Source organism: Pinus tabuliformis, chromosome 1_1, assembly GCF_031772625.1.
Source record: "Pinus tabuliformis cultivar Carrire ecotype Pingquan chromosome 1_1, CPIR1, whole genome shotgun sequence".
Classification (NCBI taxonomy): domain Eukaryota; kingdom Viridiplantae; phylum Streptophyta; class Pinopsida; order Pinales; family Pinaceae; genus Pinus; species Pinus tabuliformis.
Window position 1 is genome coordinate 788,609,070 of NC_142297.1, and position 20,872 is coordinate 788,629,941.

A 20,872-nucleotide genomic window follows, 5' to 3' on the forward strand; every position below is an offset into this window, starting at 1 on the left:
AATATTAGGCTCCTTTGACCTTTGCTTGGGAGAGCCTTTCCTGCACTCGAGTAGGAGGTCTTATAGGCCTAACTTTCTAGCCCAAACGATAAGATATATATGACTGTGATCTTGTTGCTAATGTAACCGCAAACTATCCTCTATTTCTTGCATGTGTGACTGTTTTTCACTCTAAAAATAGTCCCTTCAACTTTAGTTTAGAATTCTCCTTCTTCGTTGCACTAGAGGCTCCTTAAACTCGACTTTTCTTCACCTTTTCTTAGCTATCTTTCTTCACTGATTTCAAAGGTGTGTTGGCTTGTCATTGGAGGAGTGGACAACCTCTATATATAGAGGATTGTCCCTCCTTTAGGCCGACTTGAGGCCTACTTGAGGACAGTAGGCTGACTTCATTTTTCTTCTTCGTTTTTGCTCCTTTGAAGATGTCATTGCATGGAGAGGACTTGTCTTTGCTTGGAGGGATATTCTTTGACTCTTATACAAATATATACATGGTGTAACATGCCCTTAAGGGTCTTCAACATTTTCATTTTCTTTTGACTCTTTGACTCACCTATAGCACTTTGACATGTGCTAGACCTATTTCAATGAGAAAGAAACTCATTGATAAATATAACAAAATTAATATTTATTTTCTTGAATAAATACAGATATCAAAAGTACATTTATGAAAACCGAACCTAGTTACACTTTCTTCAACAGTCAGATTCCAAAGTGACAGTGGCAGACTAGTAGCAGTTAGGTGTTGGGGAGCACAGTGCAGAGTTGGCAGCAATGCAGAGTGGCACAATGTAGAGCTAGCAACAGCACAAATTCCTTGGTGGACAGTGCAGTGGTTAGTAGCAATCAAATGCCCAAGAGACAGATGCATATTACTAAACACAGTTGATTTAGTATTTTGAATGTTTCTCAGTGGCAGTGGTTGCACTTGCAATAGCAACAAATGAGAGGGAGGTGCAGTACAAATGCAGTGTTAGAAGTAGTATGGCAGTGTTAGCAACAGCACAGATGTAGCATTAGAGTTGCGCAGTGGTTGGTGGGCAATGGCCAGACATCAACAGCGTAATAGGAGATGATAAAAGGACAAAATGTTGTGGGATGGTGTGCAACACTAGAACATAGTCCTCACTAAGAGGAAGTGTTAGTTTTTGTAGCATCAGATGTGTTCTAGTCACGAAACTTGGTGGAGAGGCTAGAATACATGAGATCTCCATAACCCATAAATCATTTTTGGAGATTCCACCTAGAGATGGCTTAATTAGATTATTAACCTATTTTTTTAATGTTTCTAAGGCTAAACTTAAGAACACTGCATAATGAATCAAAATTAATTAAGTCAAGGTAAGAATCCTCTAGAAACTCACATGGATCGACTTTGATATGATCTTGGCCTTTGATTAAGCTTTAATCTTGGTCGTTAGTGCTTCAACGGCAAATTATAAGAATAAATCGATGGGCACTTGGAGAAAACACTTCAGAAATTTGATTTCCATGCCAATTCGATTTCCGGGGAGCAACAGCAGTTGCCGGAAAGCTAGAGATCGAAGCAAAGACAGTGAGAGGCAGGGACAGTGAGGCTAGAGGAAGATTTACAAATCCAGCGAGTGCATTTGCAGAGAGGCCGACGTTTCTCCAAGAGGTTGCACAGGCCTAGCACAAAAGCCTCAGAGGGCAGTGCGAATTGGGGAGGAGGGTAGACGTTTTCAATTCCAAAGGTCGGGCAAAGGTTCCAGAGTACCAGAGAGATGTTTTCCCGGCCAGAAGCAGGCAGGACAGCTTGATTAGCAAACACATCGAGCAACAGTTTTAGCAAACAGCTTCAGGTTGATGCAAGGCCTACGCAAACCTAGTTGAACAGCTTGCTTTTCAGAGGCAGTCCAGTGCCGAATGGCCGGAAGTGAGGTTAATTTCGCTCAGATTATTTTTGCCAGTATTTTTTCTGCAGGATAGCCAAGATTTGGCATCCAGATTATTGTACTCAAATTTCACTGTTGCATAATAATAAAACCCTCAATTGTTGCACTAGTTTTCCCAAGTTGGGTTTTTCCGAGGACTTTTATCCAAAAATAACTGTGTAAATTGTATGTGTTAAATTTTATTTGTGTGCACGCTAGATTTCCTCTGTTTCCAACATTATTTTCTTCCACAGTTTATTTGTGAAAATCACAGTCTGAATTATTTGATATTTGTCGTAGCAGACAGCAGATAAATTGTTGAATAAAATAACAATTAGAAAAATAATTTCCAATTGTTGTGAAAGATGAAAATTTTACACTTACAACTCTATATAGCCTTCCTTCACGAGCTCCAATAACTTTTTCCTTTTCAATACTTGAATCCTTTCCCCAACGCAAAACTTTACCATCTACAAAGGCAACCTATCTCCTTTATCTTCTAAACAAGAATTGGAAAGTAAGTTCTTTTTCAACCCTAGGACATAGAGTAAGTTGTTGAGGTGAGGCTTTGCTCCATTTTCCAGCTTCAGTGATGTAGATCCAAGGCCCTTGAATGCACAATTGTTGTTGTCTCCTAGCTCCACTACATGTGATGATGGTTCCCTTGATAGGGTACTAAGTTGTCCACCTTCTCCTGTCATGTCTTGAAACTCCACTATCAATGATCCATGTATTGCCGTCATCAAGAGTACGTGTAAGTGAAGTCAAGAATCCTCCACTCTTGAATCTCCTTGATAGATTGTAGATGATTCTTCCAATCCAGCTTCTTGCAATTCTTACGATATTAAATCCCATCTTCAAGTAACTTGCCATAGAGGGAGTAACCTTTTCTTCGAAGACTACTTTTCCTTTCAAGTAACAGCCAACAAAGTGATCTTTAACCTTCTTGGACCTTAGCTCTAATACCATGTTGAGAAATAAATGCTTATAGGAATTAGGATTTGATTCCTCGTTCTTGATAATTACTTGTGAATTATGTTGGCTTCTTTTACTTCTTTATTAGTTTATCTTTCATCAAGCAATTGCCAAATTATATGTATATAAAGACCAGAAGAACAAGAGACACAAGATGTAGGTGCTTAGCGAGTGTAAAACCCCTTCAAGGGGAAAACCCAGTCCAACTCTTCCACTAGTAGATTCAAATAAAGATGAGACTCTCCAAGACCTCTTAGACCCAGATAAAGACCTCCTCCCACCACCAAGTCAGCCCTTCCCCTCAATAGTTGACCTTTGTCAAAGTCTCCAAGTGACAACTTCCTAGTAGCAGCGTCAATCTAGAATTTCGGTCCCCAGTAGCAGAACTTCAACCCCCATCAACAAAATTTCATACCTGCAATAGACACAGAATTTAGGCCCCAGAAACTTCGCATTTATGAGAGATAGATTGCCCAGAAACTCAAATTAGGTATTCCCAACTTCTTTCGCCCTTCTCCAACTACTTCACACTCTTTTTTGTCTCTCTTCCTTGAAGATCGAACTTGTTGAGTGAATTGCTCCAAATAGGTCGAACTACCTCTCTATATATAGCCTTTTTGTTAGGTCAAATTGCCCTAATGTAGGTTTACTTCATGGGGACAGGACCTACTTGGTGTGGAGATGACAAATGACCTTTTCGAATCAAAAATAATTATTTTTACATCATACAAAAACCCAAGAAGGGTATAAAAAAAATATAATGACTCTAGACAAAACCTAGAAACCTTCAATGGAGGCTTTGACCTAGAAAACATTGACCCAACCATGAAACTGTGCTTTAATAGGTCATTTTCTTTAATAATAAAATTTCTTTTGACAAGCACAATTATGAAGATCGACACTAACTACATTCTTCAACAACCAGCTATAGAAGGACTTAGTGCAGTTGAGCCTGCGGTTGGGCATAGAGTCGTCCCCAAAACATTGGTTGCAAATAAGGGGGATCTGAATAGTGCAACAACTCTAATATTTCCATGAAGCTAAACCTTCGTTTTACAAGTCCTAATCTCTCGTGGTTTCGTAAATTATATACTAACTAGCTGAAATGTTTTTTTTATGTTGATTATTAATGGTATTAATTGATGAAATAATTTGCATGTTTTAATTGCGGGCAATTACATTGTCTTTTTATAACCATTAGGTCGCTTTATGGTATGTTCAATAGGAATGCCTTATTTCTTCTTGAGTCAATGTTATTAATGGAGGTTGACATAGATAATGTTGGAGGTGTGCTATACAACTCTTTTGTGATTTGAAGCTGCCCATTTAGCTTAGCCAAATTGTGCCTTTAATATACCAAGTCAATGGGATATCATAAAGTTGGGTCATTTTTTAAATATTTCCATTAAGTGATTTCATTTTAAGGATCTTTTGAAGAGTTGCATATTTTCATCATCTTCTAGAATCAAAGGGGTATTTAACTGTAAGAGGTTTAGCTAAAGAAACTATTTGAACAAAGCTCCTTCAATTTTTATGCATGGTCGGATTTGGGAGGCGTCTCTCCCTCAAAGCTTAGCTTAATGGAAAGGCTATTGGAGGTACTTAAGAGACCTAGCAATTTCTTTTGGGTGGGAATGTTCGTATGTCTTTTATCGTTGTTCCATTTGTTGCTGAAATAACTAGACATATATTTCAGAGATTGAAGTTGGTGTATTACTCACATTTTCCTTGCCTTGTTATCATTAGAACTTTCTTCATATATATATATATATATATATATATATATATATATAGATAGATATTTCCTTCTCTACTCATGGATTGAGGCATCTCATACATGGTTCTTAAAAGTTGTAACTTTGTAAGGTCCTAAAATATTGGGTATTTTCTACACATCCATCAATCCTAGCACAAATTCCACAAGGGGCACCAAGTAAAAAGAACTTTTAGCTTGTGCATTTCAACCATATTGTGTCTATTTACAATCTTTAGGGCAACCTACCACTTGAACCTTGTCATGACTCCATTCACCCAATGGATTGTCACACTAATCTCCAACCATATTATCCATCTTTTCCTATAACCTTTACCACATGTTTTAATGAAATCTACCTTCCTAAAAAACTATGGCATCCATTGGCTAACAATTCAAGCATCACTAAATAGGGAAGCTTCACTTCAACAAAAGATGAGATAACCTAAACAACAAAGGGGAGTCTGCGAGGTAACAACTGCGAAACCCGTAGTTACACCAATCTATCATATGGGTGCTTCAAACTTTTACACTTTTTAGATCATAGATTGAGAATTAACATTTTGGTGGCCATTGTCGAGGCAAAGGTCCATTTCCTAAAATCTTCAAGACCATGCTTCATATTATTTTGATGATCGTGTTATTTTGAAGATTTTCTTCTCATCTTGGCGACTCCACTTACTTGTTGATTTTGGAGGTGAGGGCAATCGGCCTAATAAGCATGATGAAGGAAGTTGATCAAGATGACCTTGATACCATAAGAAAGAGTGAAGCCTTGAAAGAATAAAGATACTCCAATATTAAAGAAGGAATTTGTTGATCTCCTTAAGTTAAGAGGGAGCTTAGATAGAAGGGAGGGTATATCTCTCGAGTTGAGAGGGAGGGCACATTATGACAGTCATAATGAGTAGTTTGAAGATACACACCTAGATCTCTAGGTTGGTGATAGAAGCTTAAAAGCCTAATGGTACCTAGAGTGGACAAAGCTTGAGTTCACCTTAGTCCCACCCGATTAGAGTACCCTAGTCAAGTATCTAATTTGTAGCACTACATGTGCTAAAACTCTTCATAGTTCATATCACTTTGAGATCTTCCACATACCTTTATATGTACGTAATTATGAATATTTCTATAATTAAGAGGGAGTGTTGAAGAATGTAACTAGTGTTGATCTTCAGAATTGTATTTGAGTCATAACGTAAAATATTTGTCAAAATAAAGAAAAAGGAAATTTTTTTATAAAAGAAATTGACTTATTAAAGCATGGATTTCATGCTTGGGTCAATGATTTATAGTTGAAAGCCTCCATTGTAAGCTTCTAGGGTTTATGTCAAGTGTCCTTGTTCATATCATAATGTAATAAACCCTTTTTGGGCTTCATTTGTCAAGAAAGAAATTTATTTTAATGTAAAATAGGTCAATTAGGCCTCCTCCACCAAGTCGGCCTCAACAAGGGAATTCGACCTCACAAGCTCACTATATATTGGAGCACCTTGACTCATTTGGAAGTTTATCTCTCACAAGTTCGAATTGCAGACGCTGGAAGCAGTAAAAGGTGTGAAATTCAATTAGGAGAAAAGTGCTAGCGAAGGAGAAGGAAGTCTTTATCTAGCTAAGGAAGTCAAAATTTTCTCTCTCTTGTCTTACACGTGTCAACGAACTGAAGTTGCAAGAGGACCAAATTGCAGTCTTCAAGCTAGGCCAAAATTTTGATGTTGTCGGGTCGAAAATCTATCCTTGATGCAATATTCAATCAGTGTTGATGTAATATTGTTGCAATTGATCTTGGAAGTTTGGAAGGAGAGTTTGAGGGTTGACTTAGTGGAGTGATGAAGGTCTTTTGGCCAGGTCTTGGTCTATCTCAATTTGATTTGATTCTATTATAAGAGTTTTTTACTGGGTTTTCCACTTCTTAGTGGTTTTAGCCCTAGCTACGTGCCTATATGTGGTGTCCCTGATCCTCATGTTTTGATTAGATGATTGCTTGATGAAAAGAAGATAAAAGAACATAAACTAAGTTAATAAGAACACAAGAATATCACAAGTAATTATCAATATAAGAAAATCTTTCTGCCTTTCCGATTTTCTAACACAAAGAGTATCAGTATCATTCTCATATGCTTATCCAATCCTCCATTCTTTCTTCATAATGAAGACAAGAATGATGTGTCTATCTCTCCCTCTCAACTAGGGAGGATCTACTCATTCCTATGAAAGGAATATACCCAAGTTCCCTCTTAACTAGGGACTTTCCCAAGCTCCCTCTTAACTAGGGACTTGTTACCAACAACAATTATCTGCTCTTCGGTGGAGATCATGGTACTATCAACTGCTTGTAGAGCTCCTCCTTTCTACATCATCATGACACGATGAACTTCGACTACTTTAACATGGAGCCTTCTTCTTTATAACTTCTTCATAAGGCTTCGACCATCTTCTACATCATTTCCCTTCAACATAACATAGTGTTGAACCAATAGTCACATCATCCTTCTCTTCATCAAGGAGTGACCACCTTGTCATTGTCTAGTTATCCTTTATACTACTACCTTTTCCAAGTTACATTTCTTTCAGGATCTTCCATCCAATCTTAGTTGTAGATGAAGTTTGAACTTCTACAACATTCATTCAGTAGCCATGTTACAACCCAACCAGACACTTTCATTCAAAAATCAAAAATGAACATCAAATCAACATTACCTCGTTATGATGGCCCTTTGTCATGACATTTGCTTCTTACAACATCAACATCCTTTCGCATATTGCATGAATCCATCTCCAAGACATACATTATCAATATTCTCCTTCTCCAACATACATGTCAAGGTCTTCATACCTTCTCCATGGAGATGTCATAGTTAATCCTTCCAAATGTTATTAGATGTTGATTGTGTGAAAATTCGAGAATCCCACCCGAATCAACTACTGCAGCAACTGATTAAACTTCTCATATCTGTTAATTACTGAAACAAATTATCTTCTACTTCCTACAGCAAATATCGAAGCTAATACAATTGTTGCCTTCACTTAATTAATTAGGTTGCTCAAACAAGAACAGAACAATAGAGAAAAATCCACACAAGTGACAAAGTATTTTTTGGACAAATGTCCCCCGAAAAACCCAATGCGGGAAAACCGGTGCAACATCTCTGAGGGTTTTATATTATTAAGCAGTAATTTTTGAATACAACTTTGGATGCCCTTCCGACAATCCAGTTACAAAGAAAATAAACTGGCAGAAAAACTTAGTGAGATTACCTCACTCTACACGGCAAATCTTGACTGTTCCAATAGTTGAACCAATTGTCCCCGACTATCTCTACGCTAGCCCTGCGTCAGCCTCAAAAGGCTCTGTGTCATCCCAACTGGGAAATATCTTGCCTTTTGGAGCAGTTTCCAACCCTCTCGGCTTAGAAATGTCAGCTCCTCTGCAAAACCCAAACTTCTATTCTAGATGACTGTGTTGTCTCTGTGTGAGCCCTTCTGGCTTAATGTAAAGCTCTGCATGGGCCCCTCTGGCCCAGCGTCAACCTTTCTGGTGTCTCTGCCTCTCTTCGCTGCTTATCCTGGGTCCTGGAGAAGATACTCCAACCCAACTATCCCTGCCCCTCACTACAACAACTCACTATCGAAAATCTCCCAGCAACTGCTTTGCTTCACAAAATCGAACTTCTGAACTCTTTGTGTGTTCTTCCAAGTGACCCTCAAGCTTCGTTAAATAATCTCCTCGTTGACATTCAACGCCCCAAATTAGAAGCTAATCAATGGCTAAGATTATTTCTGCTTGATCCTCATCTTCTTCTAGAAGTTACACCCATAGTTTATATTAATACCCTTTAATTATTTTATTTTCCTAAGTTTAGACTTAGGGTCCCATTAAAAATAATTAATTATTTTTAATAAAACTATTTCTGGTTGGAATTTCCTAAAACGCTTTATGGGTTCTTTGGAATACATGTGCCTAAGTCTCCCTGCAAAATTTGAGACTTAGAGCACATCTGATGCTGCCAAAAATCAACATTGCCTCTTAGCGAGGAATGTGCTCTAGCAATGCAACCTGTTGAAGCATCAATCTGTTCTATAACATCTCCCTCTGTGATACTGATGTCTGACATGTTGTCCACCAACTTCTACGCAAACGTTGCATCTATAATGTTGTTGACCCTGCCACTATCAACACTACATTCGTACTAAAACTCCCTCTGAATTCTGCATCCATGATGTTGTTGGCACTGCCACTACCAACTATCATTGCACTACAAATTGTTGTTTCTACTCCATCAGCGACGGAAAAACATCCCAAATTACTCAACTAACTGTGTTTTGTATGATACCATGTGAATGTTGGAGCCTGACTGCTGCTAGTCTCTGCGCTGACCCTCTGAATCTACCGCGTTGTTGCTGATCTCTACTCTGTGCCATCTGCACTGCTACCAATTCTTCTCTGCGATGCTTAATCTCTGGCGCTCCTAGCCACTACAACTATCTCTCTGACACTCCTCGGCACCATCCGACACTAATCCATCTTGCTACTTCTGATTTGGGCTCCCATAGCAAGGAATTGATCCAAGAGGTGGGCTCCTCAAGGATCCAGTCCATCTGTAGCTCTTTCGAACTACAGCTCCAAATCGGCCCACCTCCCTCCTGGAGGTATCTTGGTTGTCATGGCGAACTCCTCCTCGATCTTCGCAGGCACAGCCTTCGGATCTTGCTTCTCACCCTTGTCCTTCTTCCTGAGAGGACACTGTGTAGCATAGTGACCCATCTCACCACACCTGAAGCACTTTATCTTCGAGATGTCCTCCTTGCGTTTCTGCTGCTCCTGCTGCCCCTTCAATGCGATGGCTGCATTATCCTCCTCCTTGGGCTTCGACCCATTGTTGTTGCCTCTGTCCGTCAAGCTTGCACTTGACCAAGTCTCTCCTCAACTCCTCTTATTTGAGAGTTTCCCACATCTCATTCCAATTCGGCAAAGTCAACCTCCCCAAGATACTATGGACAAAGACTTGCCATTCATCTGAGACAAAATTGAGGCCCAATCTAACCAACTCTAAGTCTTGAGGTGTAGACCCCACAGCAGATAAATCATCACGGGTCTCCTGAATCTTCGTGAGGAATGGATCCACACACTCTCCCTTCTGCATCTAAGCAGATCTCAGCTTTTGCTCCAAGTACATCTTTTGCACTCGGAAGATCCCTGATACAACGTAGGCAATGTGTCCCACATCTCCTTAGCAGTCCCTCCGCTAGCGATGTGACAGACAGTGTTGTAGGAAACGTCCCCCCTTAGATCAAAAGCCCGAAACATGAACCGTACAGATCTGTGGGTGATCTGCCCTCCGAAACACGGATCGGGCTGAAAAATACACTTCTTGCCATTTCGAAACCATACAGCCTGATCCGTTTTTTGTACGGCGGATCGACCGTACGATCCGCGGCGTTTCCGAGGCGGATCCGTACGGATTGCGACCACTTCGTCGGGCAAGCGATCTTTTCCGCAGCGTGAGCCACAAAGGGGCGCATTTTTTTTTCTTTTTTTTCTTTGTTGGGGGTGGGGTCCACCTTGGGTTAGGGTGAGGAGTGAAGGGATTAAAGACCCCTTCATCTCTCATTTGCTCACTTTTATTTTATGAGAGCTTGGAGAAGAGAGGAGAAGAGAGGAGAAAGAGAGGAGAGCTTGGAGGAGTGAAGGAGGCAGAGCTAGGAGAAGGAGAAGGAGCTTGGAGGACTTCCATCTAAAAGAGCTAATAAGGTAAGTGCAAACCCCAAACTCCTGCATTTTTTTGACATTGTTTTTTGTATTTTTCTCCTCCCTCTCCTACTATTTCCCATTCTTTCTACTTGCTCATTTATTTGCACGTTGTCCACCACCTATATCCATATTCCAAGATGGTATTCTTTTGGTTTCTACGTATCATTCCACTTTTGGTTTTAATGATAGCAAGGGGGAGTAGGAATAGAAGGAAAGAAGAACAAGAGGATAGTGGTCCCCATATGAGTGAACCAATGTATGATGAGGAGGAAGCGTTTGAAGAGGAAGGGGACGAACCTGAAGGGAACACTAAAACACTAGAGGGGAAAGCTGCATTAACACCCTTGTGGAACTATCTGACCAAACTTGGAAGGGGGAAAGGGTGATGGAAGCTACAAATTTTTGTGCCCTCATGGTTGTCATGGAGGAAAACCATTTAGTGGTTCATATACCCGTGTGAGGAATCATCTTTGTGGGGTGATGGACAGTGATGATAAAAAGGGTGTTGTGGGGATACATATTTGCCCAAGCATTTCCGCTGAACAAAGAAGAAAATATATCCAAATACAGGAGGTTGCACAACAAAAAAGCAAGAAACAAAAAACTCATTCTGAATCAAGTGCAACCTCTAGATTTGGTAGCTCATCTCCTCATGGTACTTCTGCAAGCTCTGGAGGTAAAAGAACAATAGGGGATTTCCTCAATGTTGCTAGGAGGGATGATGTGGATGGAAAGATAGTCCGATTTCTTTGTGCCTAGTGAAGGTCTGACAAGATTTAACTGCTATGGTGTTGTGTGATTCATAGGATGAGGAGCATTGATAGAGATGGTGTTATTATAGTCAAGTACACTTATTATCAGTTAGTTTTGGTCACAAGTTAAATTAGTTTTGCAATTCACCAAGCCAATTTATTACATGATCAAGTTTACAGATTCAAATCAGCCAACAATTGGGGAGGTATATGAGCAGATGGATAGTGTGTTGGGGTAGATTAAAGACATTATTGAGCCTAGAAATATCACCTTAGCATATGTACAATTATATTCGTGGAAAGATGGGAAAAAGATGGGAAATGCTAAACATTCCATTACATGCCTTAGCATATGTTCTTACACCAAAATATTATCCATCATGGCTTTGAACACCACCGCCTAGTGGGGGGGTCAAGAGAAAACCACACCAAGATCCAGAGGTTCTAGTTGGTTATATGAAAGCGTTGGACAAATGAGTCCCTGATAAGGAGGAGTGTGACATGCTACGGAAACAATTGAGCAACTATATCCTTGGCACTGGTGCGTTTGGGACCAATCATGCAATTAGAGATCGAGGGAATTTATTTTCTCTTGAGATGTCAAACATCCATGGAGGTGCTACTCCACATCTACAATCTTTGGCAATAGGAGTGTTATTACATGTGGTAAACATTTCTTTTGTAGAGAGATGTTGGAGCACCTATAGTTTCATCCACAATATTAAAATAAATAAGTTAAATGTAAATCGGGCAAAGAGCTTAGTTTATGTTCATTAAAACTTGGGATTATTGTCCCATTACTGTGAGGAGACAAAGAATAATAAAGACCTTAAGCTTTAAAACAAAAATCCATAGGAGTCCAATTTAGAGGATGGATTGTTGCATTTACAGCAATTGGAGGATATTATTATTATACAGGATGATGATGATCGACATGATATGGCAACCCCATCTAGTGCCATGGTCCCCGTGTTCCATTCTTCAACAACAACAACATGGGATTCATCTTCAGTTCCACAACTTCCACGACCACCACATGGAGGTTCACGTAGTGGTCGTGGTGTAAGGAGAGATTAGTAGATAGATTCACAGTTCACTACATCTTTTGTCATAGTCTAGACTCTATAGATGATAGATTACATGTTAAACTTTAGTGTTATGAATTTGAACTCTTTAGTCTCCCTAGTTCAGTATGTAGTTGGTGGTGCCAAGTGGCCTATTTTGTAAACATTATTATTTGTTCACAACTCATGTTGACAATTTCTCAATAGTTAGATAAGTCATTTGAATGTTTTATCTTCTAGATGTCTATTTTCTATTATATGCTTAAATTTTTTATACTTTCTACCTTTTATTATCTGTGATATGCTTAAAAATTCAATGTATGCTTGTAATTGCTAAAATCTAGATGGTTGATGCTCAAATAATTATTCATTGATGTACAATGGATGCCATATCTATCTTGATTTAAGTACAAATATGCATGTTTTCATATCTTCTGCAACTAATTTGGTATTTTGGATGTTTTTTAATATAAATGCAATATATATATATATATGCAATATATATATATATGCAATATATATATATATATATATATAATAAACGCTTCGCTTCCAATGATATTTGGAAAATCACGCTTTCGACACTTCACTTCCAAAAAACGCCCTCGCTTTGTGCAACATTAACCTCACTATTTGGTAAGCCATGACTACATTAGTTTATTAAACTCCACCTAAGACATTTATTATGACTTCATTACATATCTAAATTATGCCTAAGTCTAATTATGACCATTAAATCTAACACCCTCCCATAATGATCATATTGCATAATGTTGCTTATCCCAAGCAAAACATTTGCATCCCACTTCAAAAATAAAGTCTTCAAAAAACAACTAAAAGAGAATTGTATGTGGTAATGTTGATGAAGAAAAAGCCATGTCACAACCCTTTTTGTTTGGCCATTTGACTCACTTAAGGACTGAGAGCCAATGTTGGGTAAATAGTCAGCCTTTCCACCATCAACATAGGACTTGGCATGTTCAATGAACTCACTTTCTGGGTAATACTTAGCCCTTCCACCATCAACATATCAAAGTTTTTTTTTGCTTCTATATCAAAGCACCACCATGTGTTGATGTAGAAGTTGTTGTCATTACTCTCGCTAAAGGTCTTCTCTTAATAAAAAACAATAGATGAAGCAAGATGAATCTATTGCGTATCTTCTCATCTCCTAAGGGTTTCCCTTATAAACATCAACTTCTCTTCACCATCCACCAATGAAAACAAACACTACTTTTCAAAACCCATGGTAATCACCTCGTTTCTCTTTCTGTCAACAATAAAACCTCCATTGATATTGAAGACAATATCTAACTGTTGGCTATGGTCTAGGGTATATATTTTTCACCAACTCACTAAAAGTATATTTTTTTGCAAACCAAGAACATAGTAGGCAATAACATCTTATCTTTCATCTAAACTTGAACAATTACCTTTCATTCAATTCTGTATTCTTTGCCACCACTCAAGATAACAAAATAAATACACCAATATTTTTTATTAGTAAAGTGTAGTGATACCCTTGGATCAATTTCCAATCCATTTTATTCACAATGACTCCTTTATCACTAGCCATAAAATCATAAAATTCTTCCTTCTTTTCATTTTCACCAACAATGGCTTATTTCTTCCCATATTGATTTTCAAAACAAGGGCCTTAGTTGTATTTTTCATCCCACAACTATTTCCTACAAAACTTGGCCTTATGCTCTATCTTGCCACATTAAAAACATTAATAGCCTTTCCAAGCTATTGTGTAGTACCTGAATCAACACTCTTGCTGCCATCTTTATGCTTGCCCTTTCTCTTCCACTGTGCTTTTAAGACTATCTTCAACTCCCTATTCACATTACTCCCAAACGGATTCTTACACTTATCCTTCTACGAATGTTTGTTCCTTTAGTTGTTCAATGTTAGATTTATATTGTCAAAAGTAAGTTCAAAGTTTCAATGAAATTTTCAAAGGATGAAATAGACTCCTCAACGTTATTATCACCCGGTCTTATTCTTTCATCTTAATATATATTGCTCTCAACTAGTTTCCTATATCCTTAATTTTCAATAAATAGTCTTAAAGCAAAGCATGTTCCATGTTTCATGCACGTTCCTTGTATGTCTCCAAATTTGGAAAGCATCAGTAATGCCTTGAACATGAACATCATAGACTCCCAATTTCCTGCATCATATTGGGGTTGAGCCTCCTCATCTGTTCTTATCAATTCCTTTCCCAACACAATTGTCTATACATCTAATATTCAAAAATCACCATTCTTTATTTCCCAAGTATTAAAACTCATACCATTAAACTTGTGTGTCCACCCGGCATAATATAGGATAATGTACCAAACAAGCCAAACAAATCTGTAAATTACCTCTTTATTGCCATGTAAGCTCATTGTTTGGCAGCCTTATTGTTGTCCCATTACACCAACAAAGTCAACTACAGCCCTACAACTGTAATAACACCAACACATTGCACACACTAGTTTGAGAAAATTCTCACACAAAAAAATATTCAACACATTGCACACACTAGTTTGAGAAAATTCTCACACAATAAAATATTGTAGACAAGACAAACTTATGTTCTATCCAAGCAGATTTAGTACATTGAAACTTTGTCAATCTTATACACTAAATTTTATAAAAAGATTTGTGTTCTGAAAATATTTCACAGCAAACTTCTCTTCCAAAATTCTTCACAGAAAACTTAAACACTATGAATTACATTCTGCAAGTTAGCTCAACTCTTTTGCACAAGTTATGTAGACACTTCTCCGTGAGTTATGTCAGCTCCTTCCTCTACACATAACTTCTTCTCTGGCATATATCGACATGTCCACGTGTCTCTCTAATTGGACATGTTACATCAGCTCTCTGTGCTAGTTATGTCAACTCTTCTCTGCAAGTTATGTTGGCTCCTTCATCTACATGTCACTTCGTCTATGGCTTGCATTGGCTTAGCTTAAGTAGGTGTCAGCCCAACACATATTGATTCTTATCAGCCCCTATATGATCACCCTTTCTGAAGATCTCGGGTTTGCAGCAATCACATCCTTGTCTGCTAGTGTGGCACTAATTCGGCTGGTAACTCACCATTAATAGATGCAACCTCTCAGTATTTCAAACAATTTTCCTGTCAAACAGGGACTGTAGTTATTCCTAATACTTCCTGTAATAGGGTCTCCTTCTATCCACCCTTTCTCATCATACATGCCCATGTTACAATCTCCACATGGTGATTCGCTCTCGATGATTTCTCAAGTTGTATTAAACTTTCTACTATTTCTTACCAAAAAAATATTGATTCATGAAATAAAACATGAAATTCCTCTCAAGAGTGTCAGCCTGATATTCCAAGATACCTCAAGGTCAGTTACATAAATAAAAAACTTCTCTGTTTCAGGTCAGATTTCCCTTCTGTTGTCTAACTCATGTGTAAGCATCCCTCAAACTGTCTCTAATCTGTACACGTCCTTAGGCCTTGACCTGATTTTTCTAGGCTTCATCGCTATTGTTCTGGTCCCATGTCAAATTTATGCTGGAAAGTTAGTACCTTAGCAGCAATGAGCAGAGCAGACATGGATGCACACAGAGAAGGCATTTGTGACAGGTGTAGGTCCATACAGCAGCAATGCAACCCTCTTCCAGCAGACCTCCATACAGCAGTTCCATACGGCACTCCTTCAGCAGAATTCCAGGCAGCAGTACACAAGAGTTCTATACAGCCGTCCTTCAACAATTACATACAGCAGTGATAAGGGCACAGAGCGTTTATGGAGGTGAGACAAACAGAGGGTAAATGCATGCACTATCCTCAGTTTAGTTCCTGCTTAGATGCCTTCTTATACTTAGCAGTTCAGTTCTACTTCTGGCTTTGCTTTGGTTATATTTGCATGCACAATTAGAGGGCACAGCTTCCTAGTTAAGCAAGGTGCTCATGCATATAGATTCCAGTCTGAATTTGGGTACAGATCTCTAGGAAGATGTATGCTTGCATGTCTCAGTTCATATTGAATGGTAGGAACACTAGGCTCATTTATCCATGCAAGGCAGGTGCTTTAGCTTTAAGGTTTAATAAATTAATACTAGCATCTAAGGTGCTCCTGTGCATGTGTCCCAATTCATTGTACGTTCTAGTCTATGAAGGAGAAGGCAGGAGTATAGGTTTTATTCATTCAGTTTTCAGAGTAGAAAGCCATGGGTAAAAGGGTAGAGTTTGAAGCTTTCAGTGTAATCCCTATTTTCAAGAGTAATAAACATCAATGTTGCAAACGTCGGCATCGGGATCAAATCGGCAAGGGTCCAGAAAACCAAAAAATCGTAAAAATCAAGAAACTAACTGTAAAAATCAGCAAACATTGGCAAAATTAAGATACCACCAAAATATTGGTAAAAATTGGCAAACATCAGCTAGGCCAAAAAATTGCAATTTATTCAAGATAAAATCGGGATGTTTGCAACACTGATAAACAGTTACAAGTTTTGAGTTTCAGATCTATGTAATTGCTGCTAATTTCTTCAGCTTGATAAATTTATTTTAGTTCCTCATAAAAATCAGATTTTTCCTAAGTAGGTAGGTTAGAAATCAGACTAGGGCTGTTCAGTGTTACCATGTGTTGAAGAATTTTAACAACATACACACACAAACTGTAGAAAGCAATATGCATATGAATAGGAAAGAGAATAAGTGCTTGATTATTAAGTGATTTAATGTCTAAATACATAGCAAGGTAGGAAAGGGTATGTTACATTACTCCTGAACAACCAATCATCTAATAAATAAATATTTAAGTATTGATTAAATCACTTTATTATGACTTTATTACATTTTTGAAGTATAGCTGGGTCTAAGTATGACCATTATATCTAAATGCTTTGTTGTACTTTTTAAATTTTTGTATTTTCACTTATTCAAGTTGGGTTGGTTCTTGAAATAAGGAACCAGCTAAACTATGAGCTTTCTAAGGCATCCTATTAAGCCAATGGGGTTGTGGTTCAGCAATGAAGACAGTGGCATGTCAAGGCACCTACCAAGGTTCAGAACTCTAATAGACAGGAATAAACAATTGCATCCGTTGCAAGTCCTGTATCATTTTCATATAAGCATACCCCTCTGTCAGTGCAGTTTAGCTTAACAGAAGTACTTTTATTCCATAATTTCCCCTTGAAGGCCATTTTACCCACACAAGAATGCCACATGGTGCCCAACCTCTTCAGGCCAGTTGTAATGCTTCTCTTTAGCTTAATGGGAGCACTTTCAAAAAACAAGGGAAAGGCATCATAATTGACTCTGTAGAATCCAAATCAGTGACTCTGTATACCTCTTACAATTTTCCAGATTTTTGGCTGCTGTTTATTTCAAAATTTTAACTTGACCATTGTTCTGCTAGAGGCCAATTGAAACTCTAGTTGCAAGTATTCGCCAAGCAGAAGACAAAATCATTCAACTGTACGCAAGACAAGTTCTGAATTACCGTAAAATAAATTCTCACAAAAAAGATGAATAACAGCATGAACTGAGTTTTGAAATGCCGATACCCACAATTACTTTCCAAAACACAAGAAAGATAAGCTGCTGACTAAAAAAGAAAGATAAGTTTCTGAACAGAAGTTCCAAGGTCCACCATATCCAACCACAAGGATACTGTAATTTATATATTATGTGCACCATCATATCATTCAAATGAGCAACATAAGATACGCACCTCCAAATGCCCATTTGTGGGAGGTTGCATTAGAATGAAGAAATTTAGGGTGTACACGAACATGGTCCATTCCACCTGGGGACAAGGAAAATTTTCAATGTAAAATTGCTTTCTTCAAGTGGAGGCTGTAGCCAAATAATCAGAACTTGATTTACAATATTACTATATTATCAGGAGACACAACCCAGCTCTTACATATCATAGATGCCATGAGAAAGAAATGTTTTTTTTGTTGGCTAACCCACAGGGGGATCTATGAGAAAACTGTTGAAAGACAGTTAAAACAACATCTAAAAACGAAACTCATTCACTGTTTTAGCCTTATGCAAACTTGCTCACAAGAATAGTCCTAAATGGGCAAAACACTTTAACCTCAATGTTGAACTGCCCTGAAAGCATCAAAAATGTGATAAAGAGATGATAATACTGGCATTAATCTAAATTCACGTCAACATATGCACAAGATATCTAAACTGCAATTTTTCCATAAACAAAAATAAACCTGTTATAGTTCTTTTTTGTGTAGATTGAACATCATAATCGCCTGCTCTCCAAAACTGGTGATTTTCTCGGGCAAGAAATCCAGACTGATTTGGCATTGAAGAGATGGCTGGACGTAAGCCTATGGTTTGATCATTTGCTATCAATGCCTGACTTGTTCTAATAATATCAGTATTATTCTGGATTTGCTGTATCAATTGGCCTGATGAACTGGGCCTTAAAGAAGATCTTAACAATTGCTGTTCTCCCTGCCTATTCATTATCCGATCATTCTCTTGCACTGCTTGGCTGGACCTAACATCTTCTCTTGCAGAAATATTTTGGTGTGTAGATACCCTTTCTTGTTGAGATAATGACGGAAGAGATGGACGCACAAACCCATTAGCTTGTCTCAATCTATCCTGTTCCAATTGCCTTTGATATTGTGTTTTATCTTGAGCAAGAGGCAGCACATCACTTTGGATTATATGCTGAATGTCAGGTTTATTATCTTGCTGCAAGTCAGGTTTGGCCTCTTGCAGATACCAGTCAAAACTATGACTAGTTGATTGCGGAAGTTCTTGACTTTGTGATGCCTGTCTACACATTAACTGTTCCAATTGTGGTTCATTTTTCAAAACTACTCCTGTGGACAAGTTCGTTTGTTTCTCTGGAGGATTTCTTTCCTGTGGTGTATCCTCGTCATCACTGCTCAGATCAATAACATTCAAAACCACGTTATTCACACTAGTGGGCATCTCTTCCATACGAGACAATCCCTGCACAAGATTTACAACAAAGCATGTTAATCCGGGCAAGAGAACTGGAGATCCTTTACATTCAATGTTCCTTGAACCCATAATCTTATTTCCCACCATTAGTACAACAAAAATTGATCTACAGAGGAAAACAAATATTTGAGGACTGATCTCCAGATTTACTGTGTGCTGGCTCATACCATCAAAACACACAATCAAAATATATATTGCTTTGATATGTATTCAGACAGTATCATTCAATTTTGTTCAAAGTAAGTATTTGCATCCAATATCCTTAAGAACAATTCACTAGCAATAGTTCAATAAAAGTACCTTAACTTGCTATAATATGACCATGTTTAATGCCTTTCAATTTTACATGATGTCATTTAATAAAGTTACATGACTGTTAAGCAAGTTCAAGCATGAAAAGAACTTACCAACTTGTAAGAAAGCAAAGAAAGAAACGAAAAAGGACTTATTCATGTACACCTTTATCTACTGAAGACTAGTTGTTAATTTTGGATGGAAAACATGCTGCAAATGAGGAAAGGCAGTATATTTCACCTACATGTGCAAGAGGTAAATAAATCTATTGCTAAACAAGCTTGAAGATATAAAAACATGCACAAACATGCATACAAAATATAACAGAGTTATAAAGAGAGAGTCAATAGCCATGTTGCACAAATTTTTGGAATGTCGAAAGGGAGAACGGGGGGGGCAAGCAGGGGACCAACAAGGGTGGGCAAGAGCACAACCCCAATCCTTTTAGGATATATATATATATATATATATATACAATTCACAAAAAACATGGAAGATTAAACAGAAATAGGTTACTGCATAAATATCAACTTTTAGAAATAAGTAAATCTGGAGTACACGGTCCAAGTGACAAGGATCAATTATAAATCAAAATATCATATTATAGCATGCTGAATGCTTAAGGTCCAAAACTTCAAACAACTAAAAGGTTATGAAATTACAACATTATAGCTTGATGCTCATGACTCATGGAGTCATAGGACATTGTACAAATTTACAGAAGTAGTAATTAGATTGTAAAGTTAAAAGCTTTGTAACCATGGAAAATTCCAAACTCACTTTGAGTTGAACATTTGGAAGCCCTAATTTTATAATCATGTGGGCCCAATAAGTTATAGAAACTTTCTTTGGCAATTTCCCTTAAACAGATGGCTGCAGCATCCCCAAATCACAAGACTCAGTCACTCAAGTGCTAATGAGAAAATATGCCCTTCAAAACCCAAATTGTGTGCTCGAAACAGATTAGTGAACCTACAACTAGCAACAGATAAAGATAAGATAATTTTATTAATGCCCAACAAATGACCACAAAAGTAGGTCAATGGGACTGAAGAAGAGTACAATCGGTATGAATACAATGTGGGGATGCAAGCACAGCCCTTAGAAAATGCTGAAAATAACATAAATAAAGAAACAAACAAGTAGTATTGCTACTATGACATGCATATAAAAGACCATGGCACAAAACAAGATAATCAATAGTCTACCAAAAAAAGAGCAAGTGAATTAGGAAGATCCAGCAATGGAGCTAAAGACAACAAGGGCTCCTAAGTCTAATGATCAATTGCAAGGGAGCTGAATTGGGTACCAGCTCAATGCCAAAGACCCCAGGAATTAGCAGTGGGTCCAGCCGTATGATCTTGCAGGGATGTAGGAACGAGGGAATCTCCTCACATCCGAGATCAAA

The 20,872-nt window shown here is 38.0% G+C and overlaps 1 protein-coding gene across 4 annotated transcripts in view; it reads right to left on the reverse strand.

The window, feature by feature from the left end:
* The window catches only part of LOC149216364 (protein MICRORCHIDIA 1-like), a 114,391-nt gene that overhangs the window by 80,047 nt on the left and 13,472 nt on the right, over positions 1–20,872 (reverse strand). For 3 of the 4 annotated variants that reach the window (XM_089392774.1, XM_089392773.1, XM_089392775.1), the window contains 2 exons: positions 18,402–19,158; positions 17,900–17,974 (listed from right to left, as the gene is read on the reverse strand). In XM_089392774.1, coding sequence (XP_089248900.1) covers positions 17,900–17,974; positions 18,402–19,146 — 820 coding nt within the window. In that variant the 5' untranslated portion in view covers positions 19,147–19,158. Of the gene's footprint in view, positions 1–17,899; positions 17,975–18,401; positions 19,159–20,872 lie in introns of those variants that run through there. The other variant, XM_089392776.1, reaches the window with a different exon arrangement.